Source organism: Agelaius tricolor, unplaced genomic scaffold, assembly GCF_023055355.1.
Source record: "Agelaius tricolor isolate 1412-34295 unplaced genomic scaffold, bAgeTri1.0.p SCAF_5, whole genome shotgun sequence".
NCBI lineage: Eukaryota > Metazoa > Chordata > Aves > Passeriformes > Icteridae > Agelaius > Agelaius tricolor.
Window position 1 is genome coordinate 37411246 of NW_027269265.1, and position 12853 is coordinate 37424098.

Consider the following 12853-nt stretch of genomic DNA (forward strand, 5'->3'; position numbering starts at 1 on the left):
GTAGTATTTTCTCAATTTTTCAGCTGGAGAGAATGGACTTTAAAGAGGCAACAGTCAATAACTTCAGAGGTGGCAGACACCACTTTAAAAGACAGCTAATCCAGCTGCAGATACCTCTTGCCATGCATTAAAAACTGAAGCTTGAGAAAGTGTTGAACTGCTGGCTTTAACAAAGCCATGAATGAGGGAAGAATCCTCGTGGTGAGAGACTGGAGCATTTACAATGCTCTCTCTCTGGAGCTTAATTGAATGGAGATGCCTTCCAGCACACTGTGACAACACGACAACCGGGCTGCCTCAGAGCCAGGGGTAATTTGTTTCAGAGCTGAAGGCTATCCATGGACACAGCTCTCTCAGTAATTATCTGCTCCCCACCATGGAAAGACTCCTGGTTGGTACAACAGGTATCAGGCAAGGCCCACGGGGAGCAGAATGCAGCTGCAATGCTACCTACCTTAGGTCATCTCTAAATGGCAATAGCTGAGTGTAATTCCACACATCAAGAGATGTGGCTCTTCTTATGGGCAATGCCAAAGCTCTTGTGGTTTCATTGCTCCAAACCAGTGGCACAAATTTCAGCAGCCATCGGCAGCAGTGCTGACCATGCAGGACAGCCAATCACTTCTGGTGATTGTTGGAAGAGCTGAAGGCCCAGAGAAATGTTCAGTTCCCTTCTATACAGAAATCTTTGTGTGTCAAACACTGCTGCTCCCAACACCACTTACCCCAACCAAAATCAGGCATTCTCAGCTGGAAAAAGTGTGTTCTGGAAGCTGCTGATCTGCTGCCTCACAGAAACAGAGGAACTGACAACATTGTGCATTCACATCCTGAAATTATACTGTCTGACCCTGGCCAAAGATGACAGGCCCAAGCACCTCCACCAGCAAGCAATTAATACAGGTGCCTAATAGGGATTTAGAAGCCTAACACTTGACGTTTCCTGCAAGCTACAGACAAAAGTGCTTTCCTCAGTCTTTCACTGACTGTCCAGTCACAGTTTCATCTTTCAGGTAGCAGCTCCTTTGTGCCTTCCTTGCCTCCTTCCCTTAGAGTAGTAAGTAAATGAACAGATTAAAACAGGTCTAAACCCAAGTCTCTTGAGGAATGAGAGTGCCTATCTCTGCAAAGGCTAATATTCAGGACACGTATATCCATTGTCATGGCATACTGCTTGCTTTTGCTGACATATTTTACTTCATTTTTTTATTGCACTCATATATAAACAATAAAAATGAGTAAGCTTTTGAGATACCAGCAGTGACACCTCTGCCTGCTTTGCCCTCCTTCTCCAAGGAAGATTAGAGGGGAAAATAATCACCGTTTCTCTACCTGTGAGCAGGATCCCTGCCTCCTGTCCATTTGTCAGGACACCCAAGGTAAACTTTCAGGAAGATCCTGCCCAGCTCGGCAGGTTTTCTCACTTTGGGAGCAGCTAAACAGAGCAGACAAGACCACAATTAGAAACTTTCATAGTTGAGGGAGTGCAGCTGACTCATCCAGCTGAGGAACTCGCACTGCTCCCCCGTCCGTATGTTACCTGGGCAGCTCACTGCCTGTGACACATTTAGCCTCCCAGTTCTTGGTACAAGAGGTGAGTGTCAGCACATCCTTTTCACAGACGCCCCATGGAGGCACTGAGCAGCCAGCAGTCAGGAAATCAACAGAAAAACAAGGAAATCATCCCGCCTATTCCCCTCTTCCAACGCAGTATCCAACCTTTAAGGCTGATTTTTATGTACAGCTCAGTTTTGAGACAGTGTTGATTGATTCAGGGGAATATGCCCATACAGGTGTGGCTTGGTCTCTGACTGTAGCCACAATGGGCTAGCAGCCCCAGGAACAGCCACATAGTCAGAGGTGCAATTTGAGACAGAAAGCTCTGTAAGAAACGCAGTCCATTTTTTAACACTCCACAGTGTGCCTCTGAGATCACCTCTCCAGCCATCAAACACCATCATGTTCTCAGTAAGGCCAGAGACTAGTTTCTAAACCAGGAAACAGGTTCAAAACAGTTTTGGTTTTGTAAATTCAAAGAAGTGTTTCATAAGATCAAACATTTTTATTACAAAGACAGTTCAAATACCATTGATAGAAAATCTGACAGATACAGACTGCCTAAGCAGATATTATTACACAGCAGAGAAATGCAGTCAAGCTCACTTTAAGTTAGATCACCAATAGTCCACATTTGTTTGTGTGCCACACTGAGGCATGTCAGCACCTAGTGAAGGCTGCAAATCACCAGAGTAAAGATCCTCTTTCAGTCAGAGGACAGTTGTTATCGATAGAGCAGCCACTGCTACACAAAGCTGGCACGTCCAGGGAAGAAATACACAGAGATAACAGCGAAGGTGGGTCTGAAAACCCAGGTGCTTTCTTATGCTAAGAGCTGACACATTTTTTAAACTCCACCCCTTATCACTACTTGTTAATTTTTAATTATATCCACCAACTCCCTTTACACATGACTACATGCCCAGTTCAAGTTTAACTACCTTGTCCTGTACTTGTTCTTCTCATAAAGGCAACTGGTTGAATTTTTTTCACTTCTGCTGTAAGCTTTGGTCTTCATTCTCAACATACTCCACCTTACCTAACTGTAGCTGGTTTTTTGTGACTTAGATACTTTTTGCCTGTGCAGTCCAGAAAGGCAGCATGTTTATTTCAGACAGCTTGGCACGGTGAGCTACCCAATCACTCCTAATGCACCCACCATGCAAATGCAGCCACCTCTGGAGCAGACCATGGTAATTGGATAGAAATAGAAACTCCACACAAGAGAGTGTTTTAAGCAGTAAAATTTAGGTGGACAAAAGCCTGGGATTTATGGAAGGCAGAATGTGTTACTCCTCTAGTGAGAGCTGCTATGAATGTTCCCATGCTCTGAGTGAGCGAGACCTTTGCTGTAAAACACCCAGACCACATCACCTCCCGCAACACCCTCCATACTCCCCCCTTTCTAGGACTGTTAATTCACCATAATTTGCCAAATTCATCCAAAAAACCACTGCCCCATAATTTTACCAAATTCATCCAAAAAAACACTTCTTGCTGAAAATGCATTGTTCCTGTCAACTTCCTCACAAAAATTAAGCCATCCTATGACTACTAGCTTCTAACAGAGGATCTAACAGAATCATGGCTCAAGGGAAATGAAACTAGAGAAAGTAAGAAGCCACCAACCCACACTGCCTTGGGTGATATTTAGCAGCCATGTAGAAGCCATTCCTATCAGACAACTCCAGACAGAAAAGTGCCACACAGAGCAGCCACAGCTATGAAGTGCTGATGTACAGCACTTCTCACAAAACTCACAACTGTGTTAAAACTCTACCTTGCCCACAAAGACCTGCTCGGCTGACACACAGAAGCAGACTGTGACCCTGCTTAGAGAAGTGAGTTGGACCAGATGAGCCCCATGGATCCCTCTCAACTTGAACTATTCACCATTCTATGAATTATTTAGAGATGACCACAACAATGGATTTAAAAGCTAGAAAGAAATGTGCTTGCACAAAAAGATCTTGTTTCCTAACATGCCAAAATAAAACCAGAAGGCAATGAACAGACAGCTCTGCCCTTTGAAGCAGTTCTCCTAGTTCTTACTCCTGCTCTGTAGCGATTTCCCTGCAGTCAGCAGCAATGGTTCAGAGCCAAGAAGCCTGTCACTGGAGCAATCTGCTCTCACCACTTCGACCTGGAGCATATTGGTGGGTCAGCCATGAAAGGAAACCAGCACTACTACTCCTCCTTACCTTCCACTATGAGCCACACTTGTTGTGATTCTTCCTTCTTCCCCCCGTTCTCAACCTGGCACCAGTACTTCCCAGAATCTGTCCGCTCGACGGATTTCAAGCTGAAAAAAGTCAAAAGCCATATCGATATTTTATGTGGATAAAGCATGTTTTTGCCCCAAAGGACCCTCCAGTGTTTTGCAAACCAGATGCATGGAAAACACCCACTGAGACACAGCCAGCTCTGGGGAGGAGATCAACAGCCAGCCAGCACAAAGCACATGGCAAAACAGCAGAGATGGGAGGGTCCTCTCTAAAGTGGGTGGAGAAAGTCCTTGCAGAGCAGACAGTCTTCCTCCAAAACATTCTCGCAGAAAACCAGTCATCTGCATCCTCTGAGGATAGGAAGAGGTCATCTCCATCCTGAATCCTGACTCTAGCTAACTTTCAAGTGCGACAGCTTGGCCTACAACATCTGAGCTAGCAGGAAACTCTGCACTGCAAACCTCTGGTGAGCTGGACTGCTTTGCCTCAGGCAACAGGACTGGCACAGCCTGTACAGGAACAGATGGGGCAGAAAAGGGTCCCCCTGCCTCAACTGCGCTCAGCACTATCCCGATTCCAGAGTGGCTCACGCTGCAAAACTCCTTGGGCCTCCCAGTTTGTGATTTCAAGGGGTTATGCTGGTGAATGGTGAGCAAGGACAGAATTTGGTACCAAAGCAATGAGGTCTCAGCTACCAAAGGCAACAGTGTGGCTTGGAGAGCCCGTCAGTGCACCAGTGCTGCCTGCTCCCTGCAGGCCGTGCAGCCGCGCACCCACTGCCATGCAGGGATCCCCCGCAGAGCTGATGCCCACCTTTCTAAGGCTAGCAGTCCTCCAGGAGAAGGGGAAGGATGTCTCAGGAAGGAAGACAGAAAGGGGGGAAGAGTTTGCTGAAATGCACACAATGGACCCACTACAGCCTGATTTTCAGACCTGGACCTTCAAATGGCATCAGCTGTCCTGCCCATGTTCTGAAATACAGTGATCACAGCAGAGAGTCACGTGTGGGTGATAGAAATGGTATCTTTAGGAGAAGAAAGGAAGAAGGAGAGAGAGATTCAGATACATCCAGATTTAGCACCCTAACTTATCTCTGGTGCTGCAGAGAGAGTTCTCAGCAGAGTAAAACAAGAGGCAAGAAAGGAGATCAGAATGAGATTGTGAAGGACAGAGTTAACTAGTGGAAATGGGGGGAAGTAAACAGTATAGTTTCAAGACAAACTGTTTCCACAACATAATGTTATGCAATAGTTTTACTGTGCACAGATGTTTTTCCTACCAAATGTTTTTTACAGACAAGCTTTAACACAAAGACTTTTAGTTGCTGGAATTGGAGACCCTGTGCAGTGTCAATCCAAGAAATGTAACAGGAGATGAAGCCAGAGCTCAGGGAAGAGTGATTCTCAGTCAGTCAACAGTTTTGAGCTCTCGTGGTGTGGTGTTGGTATATTTGTCTGTACAAGCTCTTTTAATGCATAAAAAAAGACAGAGCAAAACCTTGGGTCTTGTTTATCTCAGTACTTCCAGAACTAGCTGACATCCCTCTTCTGCTGAAATAAAAGTATAGAGATCTGCTTTGCACAAGAGTTTCATGCCTCTGAATGGGTCAGGACTGATATCACATAGTGTAAATGTATTAGGAATAGATTAGGATTCATTGCAAAATGAATCAGGGATGGTTCAGAGGACAAACACTCCTCCCCAAAGGAAGGGGATGTAGTCCTGGGAGTATCATTTCAATCAACAATCCTCACCCTTTAGGCAAACTGACAGCTCAAGAGAGAGAGTAAGAGAACAGGATGAGTACGAGAGAGAAAACCTATTTATACTGCTGCATGGCAGAACAAGATGAACAAACAAAGCAAGACCATCCTTTCACCTTGAAGTCAGGTCTCAAGCATCACAAGCATTAGCAAAGCACCTGTCCCCACAGTAGTCAGAAAACCAATATGGTTCTAGTGGATAAAATCTCAGCACTCAATGGCTTCAGTTCTGCTCTCAGTTATGCCCTTGCCACACAGTGAACTGCAGAGCTAAGGACTTTGCCCCACTGAGGGCACTGCAGTTGCAGAGATATAGCTGACAGCAGAAAACTGTGCAATAGTTTCCATGATATTCTTCCTTCTCTGCATCTGTTGTACCTGAGGAAGCCGATCCAGTGTTCTTCATCTACTGGAATGTACACCTGGTCTACGCTTTGCACCACTGCTCCGTCCTTGATCCACAACATCTCGGGATCTTCCATTCCCTCGAGGCTGCAATTTAGTTTCACGGGTTGACCCTGGGACACCTTTAATTTGATTGGAGGTCCTGTAAATTTCATACCTAAAAAAAAAATACTACTCCGCCCCACCCCCAGAAGAAGGGGGGTTGGAGTACAGCAAATTACTCTAGGTTGGTGGTCTGGAATTACACACCCTACCAGCACACGCTGCAGAGGAGTGTGTTAGTCTCAGCACTGCTCTACTATGTCTGCTAAGCAAATGAAAGCACAATTGCTGGAGAAAAGTGGTGGTTCAGCATGTACATGGGGATTTTTTCAACTTGTGTAACAGCAGGGTGATGTTCTGCAGAGCAGTGCCCAAGCAGAGACGCGCAGAAACGCCAGGAGCTTCGCCATGTCAGTGATCCAGCAGTGCTAACTGCATCCCTTCAACACGCTGCCACACCTCCCTCTTTTCCCCAGGCCTGGATTTAAGCTATGCTGTTCTTGTGCTGCTAAGAAAACATCGTGCTTGCTCCCTTGTATGCATTTGCAAAGAGCGTGGATATGAGAAAGAATCAATTATGTTTTGTTATTCAGCATACACTGTTCTCCTGCCTTACAGAGAGCTTCTCTACAATTTGCAAAACCCACGAAAACAAAGCCTATTCCACACCATACCTCACTGAGGAGCAGAACTGTTTAGAGAACAGATATTTCTGTCGCGTGATGTGGGTGTGTGCTGAATGAGCCGCCTGGAGGACCCTTCAGTCCAGCCAAAGGACCCCACTGTACCCAGAGCTACACCATTGGCACCCCAAAGCAGCAGGGCCAGAGCTGGTGAAGCTGCTCAGGTTTATGGACACAGAAGTGATCAGAATTTGCCCGAGAGCACTGTTACGTGTGTGGGTGGACGGGGAGTGTTTCCCTCAAGCAGAAGTGAATGTATGGAATTTGTTAGCATGAGAAGACACGGAAGCCAACTATCTAAGCACATTTAAGAAAGACAGGCATATAAAAGAGGAACCAGAAGATCAAAGGAGACCGTGGGAAAGCAGGAAGGTAGAAAATAAATGTAAAGTTAGTTTTGTTAGGGAGAGTGGCTATTTCCTATGCAGTGGCACAGGATTGACAGACCAGAACAGGTCTAACCTAGTCCAGTATTATGCCCTGGCAGTGGACTCCATGTCCTTCAGAAAAAAATTACTCCATCACTCTTGCCTGGCCACGTATTACAGTACATTACAATTTCACAGAGTTCACTGGTTGGTCAGCTTCTCACAGGATGCCTTGCTACCCACAGAGCCAGTCAGAAAGTGCTGCTTAGTGAGCAGCCCTGTTGCTCTCAAACTCTGTTACAGCCTTTCCAGCAATCCAACACAGATTTCACATCTGCCACTTCCCTTCTTGCTAAAACGCCACCCTCCCACAGCCACGAGGGCACCACCTCACAGGGCAGAGGAGCAGCAGAGGAGCTCACAGTGTGGTTGTAACAGCTGGGAGAAGGGGAGCCAGCACTCTGGGACCAGCCAGCGCTCTGCCACTAGCAGCCTGTACCCAGATGAGTACCAGTAGTCTAGGAGAAAACCCAGAACACAGGCAGAAGGTCTTTATTCCTTTCTTTAATGAGATTCCCCAGCTGGTTTCCCAACACTCAGTCTTTTGCCTTTCTATCTGCTGATACTCATTTAACTAATTCACGGAGAGCACTGGAAAATGGGCAAGCTGATCATTTGAGTTTAATTGCTACAGCTTATTTGCTGGGCTAAGGATTTGATCAGCTTGGGTGAGGATGATCTAACCTTGCATTACTTAAATGTGACACAAACTACATGTCCCAGTGCATGCCAGAAAGCACCCTCCCTTTCACCACTCAAAGCACTGGAATAATACGTGAAATCTTCATAGCAGCTCTCTCAGTGTTACAGAAAACTGATATAGCCAGGCTGCTACACATGCAGAAACAGACATTTTCATTACAGGTGCCTTCATGGAAAATCAAACTACTCAACATCCTTCAGACTGCCCTGCTGAAAGAGTTAGTCATAAATTAAACCAGGAAATATTGTTAGAGATTCTATATGGTTTTCAGTTAGCAGAGGAATCAATGATGTAGGAAATTAACATACAGTACAAGTGTTCAGTCAGAGTTGTACATATTGTCCAAGTATAATCCCTCCATCAATTTCAACCAAAATGAAGAATTACAGGTCAGGTATTTTTAATAACTTCACAGGTCAGTAATGCAGTTTTGGCCGCAGCATCTCTTCCTGCAGGTATCAGGAAGAATCACATAAGAATTTTAATTTCCACCTATTCCTCGTTTTACTCTCCCACTCACAATTTCTCATCTGACAACATTCTTGATTCAACTGTGAAAGAAGTCATTTCATCCAAATAGGTTCCGCCAAGCCTACCTGTAAGAGCTGCAGATTGTGAAATGTATAGGTAGGAAATAGAACTGTTTTAAATGACTTATCAAGCAATTGTCTGAATTGACAGCAAGTGAACACACTAGTTGTCAAAATACATGACACATCTGTTTGTTTGCTTTTTAAACTTGTTATCTCTGAATATTTTAATTCCTAGGAACAGAATATGTTTTTTGTGAGGTTGGGAGTGGAGAAAAAGGAAGACGTCTGCTCATGCATGCAGGGTAAAGGTTTTTTGCTCCTCAGATTCCTTAGGACGCTGATCTAGCGATCCAGCCTGTGCCACAGCCTCCACAGCTCCGTGTCATTGCACGCACATCGCTCCACACACAGCGAGGAGCCCAAACTCCCGCTCAAGTCGGGAGGAGGCTGGCCGGGGCGCCGAGACGCTCCAGCACGCTGCTTTCCCTGCCGACCGGGGTGTGAAACTTCGGAAAATGAGTTCATGACGGAAAAAAACAACAAAAGCCACTGAGGAATGCGCTAGCGCCCGGCTTTCCTCGGCGACGGCCCGCGCTAGGCACACACCAGAGCAATGCCTCCGCGAGCCCCGGCGAGGATTACTCGCTGCTCTACTCGCAGGCAGGGGAGGCTCGCACAGCCCGGGTTCCCCGCCGGCTCCCGAGCGCCACGTCGCTGGCCCAACAAACGCGGCGGAGACGCCCGTGCCCGGCCGGGAGGGGCAAAATGCGCCGGCCCCGACCCCACCTGTGGCTGCCCGAGGCCCCGCGGCCGCCGCACCGGGCGGACCAGGCGCCCCGGCGCCGCGCCCGGCCGCTCCTGCCCGGCGACCCTCAGCGGGCTGTCGACACGCGTAGAGGTGGCGGAGCGGGAGCTGCCCGCAGGGAGACTCGGCCCGGCGGCAGGAGCCGTGCCCTGCAGCCCCTCCCGCCGCACCCGGGGTCTCGGGGCGCAGTGCCCCGCCGCCACCGGGCTGTCAGCCCCGCTCACCTGCCACGGCAGCGACGTCCCGGAGTGCCGCAGCCCAGAGTCCCAGCACGAGGAGCCGCGGGATCGCCATGCTCCGCTTCAGCTCCATCTCTCCCGCACCACCATCCTTTCCCCGGCTCCCGGCGCCGCGGGGGGCTCCCACCGCCCGTGCAGGCGGCGGCGACAGCGACTGGGGCAGCCCCGCGTCGCCGCCCGATACTGGGCTCGCCCGGCCGGCTACGGGCACGCTCAAACTTCTGGCTCCGGCCGGGGCGAGCCTCGGGAGAACCTGCTGCGGGGCGGGTCGGTGGAGTCGGCTCAGGTCCGCTCCGCTCCGGTCGCCGCCGCCGGGCGATCTCCCCCTGCCGGCTTGGCCGCCGCGGCGCCACTCTGTGGGTCGCTCCGTCCGTCCGTCCGTCCCTGCCCAGCCGCCGCCGCCTCCTTCAGGAAATGGCGCTCTCGGGCGGTCACCGCGCGCTGTGCTCCCCCTCTGACATCACATCATGAATATGCATGAGCCGGGCGCCCACCGCCCCCGAAGCGGCGAATCACCGCGCCCGCCGCCCCCGCTCCGCCGCCCCGGGACGGGACCGGGGCTCCGAGCCCCCGGGAGGGAGGGACGGGACGGGGCGGGGCGGCAGCGGCAGCGGTCGGGGAGGTGTGTGGAGGCGGCGCCCCCCGAGGGCTGCTCCGCCGAGCGGCCTGGTTTCCAGAGCGCCGGGAGCGATGACCCACATCCGCGGGAACTGCCGGGGCACCGGTCATCCCCCTACATCCATGTGGCCCCTCTGGAGCCCCAGCGCGCCATCCAGCCGTCCAGGGGAGGAGGACTTGGGAACTCAGCCCCGGACCACCGGGACTCAGCCCCCCCAAGCCGAGGCTCTGCCGGGATGAGCGGAGCCCCGCCTCATGCACAAACACCCTCAGCCCCATCTCCCTCGGCCGGCCCTCTCCAGCTCCTCGCTTCGGCCACACTCTCCTCACCGTTCGGACCCTTGCTCCGCGGATGTCGGTCACCCCATCCAGGCAGCTGAGCTGTGGAGGAGCACCGGCAAGGTGAGAAGATCCGCCCGTGCCCTTCAGGCAGGATCGACTCGGCCTTGACCATTTTTCTGCTAGCGGAAAAGTAGGGAGAGAGCTTAGGAGGGAGGTTTCTGCTGCCACAGGGTTAGTAGAACGGCGTGGAAAAAGTCACTTACAAACAGTTTTTTTAAGAATCTAGCGCTGCTTTTTCGTAGGAGTTACGGTGAGAATCTGGGTTAAAAGGCGCCATAAGGAGCAATATCGTTACAACACGATGCAGCTCTCAGATCTGCCACAGCCATCAGCGTGCAGCACTTGCCCAGCAGCACCCGAAACACTGTGAAAACCTGGCTAAACGGAGGAACGCAGGGAATCTGCATTATCCCCAGGAGGGGAAGGAGAAACTGAGGCACAACTAGCTCCATTCCAAAGTCTAATCTTCACTCCCCCTCTCAAGTAATTTGCATTTCTGATAGGAATTCCTAGGGGACTGGAGCAATGCCAAGAAGATTTCATTACTGGAATAGAAATGTCACTCCCTCCCCAGTGCCTCCTGCTGCAATGAGGTAGCTGGGAGGAGACACTGACAAAGCCATCCATTCGAGTGCTTGTGGGAAGTCTAGTTGCATCTGGGGACAGGAAATCGCCGGGATCACTGCAGCTCTTGGGCTGAGAGGTTCTGTGCTGGTGCTCGCTAAAAGCTTCATGCACCCTTGCTGTCGCTGCTGCCTCTTCCCCAGGTATCCATCCAGCTACATGGTCTCTTTCTGCACTTAGGGCAATAGCACCCTCCAGAAGGTAGCTACTTTTGCAGATCTTAGTTGTTTCATGAGAAAAAAAATAATGGCCATTAGAATAATGACATGTTTCTATGGTGTTTTCCTTCTAAGGATTTCTTCCAGCCCTACAATTACAGAGGCTTACACTACACTGGTCCCATGGGCTCAGGAAGTGTTCCAGTTGTAGCATGGTGGCACAGGCCAGATTCAGGGACGGTGTAAGAGAGCAAAGCTTTGCTGGAAGCAGTAGACCAAGGGGGATTTTCCCCATCAAGAGATCTGACTTAGCTGTTCTGAGAAGGACTTCGTGTTAACAGTGATAGGCAGGAAGAGCCATATGAAAATTGGACTGAAATTCTGCACACACTGCCAGTTGAAGTGCAAACTGCAGTGGGAAAACTTGCAGAGGAGTACAGTATCACCATGCAGAAAGCAAAGGAACTGGTGAATCTTAAAATGTTTTTAGGAACTGGAGACAAATAAACTCTCTTGGCCTCTTGTGGCACTGAATTAGCACCATGGCTTTATTCTTCAGGCTGTAACATCAGTGACAGTGCTCACTGTTCACACACACAGAACACAGCTGTTGGCTCTCTGGATTACATTCTTTCCTTACTTCTGCTGCAATAGTGTTTTGCCACATCTCACCAGACGCACTGGGAAGTGTAGGTATATTCCAGAAAATGCCTGAATACCTATTATTATTATACAATAATCCAGAGGTGAATGCCCAGTGCTGGGAGACTTCTGAAGATGAAGAAAAAGAGAAAAAAGGGCAAAAGGGAGGGAGGGAGGGAGGGGAAAGTGAGAAGGCAGAAGGAAGAGAAGTATTTGCTGGACTTCCTCACCTTCTTCTACTGTTAAGCATTTTCTAACTCCTGAGACCCAACAGGACATCTGGAATAGGCTATCCCAGTGAGAAAGCAAATCCCCATTTCCACATAAGAAGCCATAGCCCTAAAAGTTCAACAAAAGCTGCTGGCAATATACCACTGCTGCACTGTCAAAGTAGTCAGTCTGCAACTGGGTAGAAAATCCTTGTGTTTTATACAAGGTGTTTTCTATAGAGCTGCCTGGTTTGCACTGGGACTCCAGAACTTGTCTGCTCCATCCTCTGAGGTGGAATTTGAAAAGCAGCATTAACCCCTCCATTGCTTGGGGGCAGATTCCTCATCCTGCATCGGGAGGCCATGGCAATGGCAAGAACAAGGATGAAGTGGCATTCAAGGGTTGCAGGAGTACAGGAGTAGCTCTGCTCTACAATGTAGTAGACCCAGGATGGATATTCAGGTGCTTCCTGAATAGGAGATCTGTTGAAGCCAGCATATTTAGTCCCAGGCTAGAACAAGAGCTGCTCCCAGCTTTTTGGTCACCACCAGAGGCTACAGCAAGTGATGGGAGGACGCTCCCTGAGTGTGAGGGCTTTTGCAGCTTAGGGATGGCGTCTCAAATTAATGTCCCAAGGTTGGCCCAGAATGCAGTGACTGAGGAAGCACAAACCCTCAGGACTTTCCAAAATTTGACAAGGACACAGCTTGAGAGCCACTGGATAATGCAATGGCTTTTCAGGTCACTGAAAAGGACTAAACTGAGAATAAACTATCTCCATTCTCTGTCCAACCCATCATAATGGATTGTTCATGTCAGATAATAATAGTGTTTAACGTGGCCACTTCTGAGGACCCAAATATAACTCTTCATCTT

General features: G+C 49.3%; 1 protein-coding gene across 3 annotated transcripts in view; it reads right to left on the minus strand.

Annotated features, from left to right (window-relative positions):
• The window catches only part of TYRO3 (TYRO3 protein tyrosine kinase), a 42444-nt gene extending 31665 nt beyond the window's left edge, over positions 1 to 10779 (minus strand). The window contains exons 1-3 of one of the 3 annotated variants that reach the window (XM_071427339.1): positions 9369 to 10779; positions 5924 to 6107; positions 3759 to 3859 (exon numbers count right to left, since the gene is read on the minus strand). In XM_071427339.1, coding sequence (XP_071283440.1) covers positions 3759 to 3859; positions 5924 to 6107; positions 9369 to 9456 — 373 coding nt within the window. In that variant the 5' untranslated portion in view covers positions 9457 to 10779. The remainder of the gene's footprint in view (positions 1 to 3758; positions 3860 to 5923; positions 6108 to 9368) is intronic. The other 2 variants (XM_071427341.1, XM_071427340.1) reach the window with 2 other exon arrangements.
• Positions 10780 to 12853: the final 2074 nt, after the last annotated feature.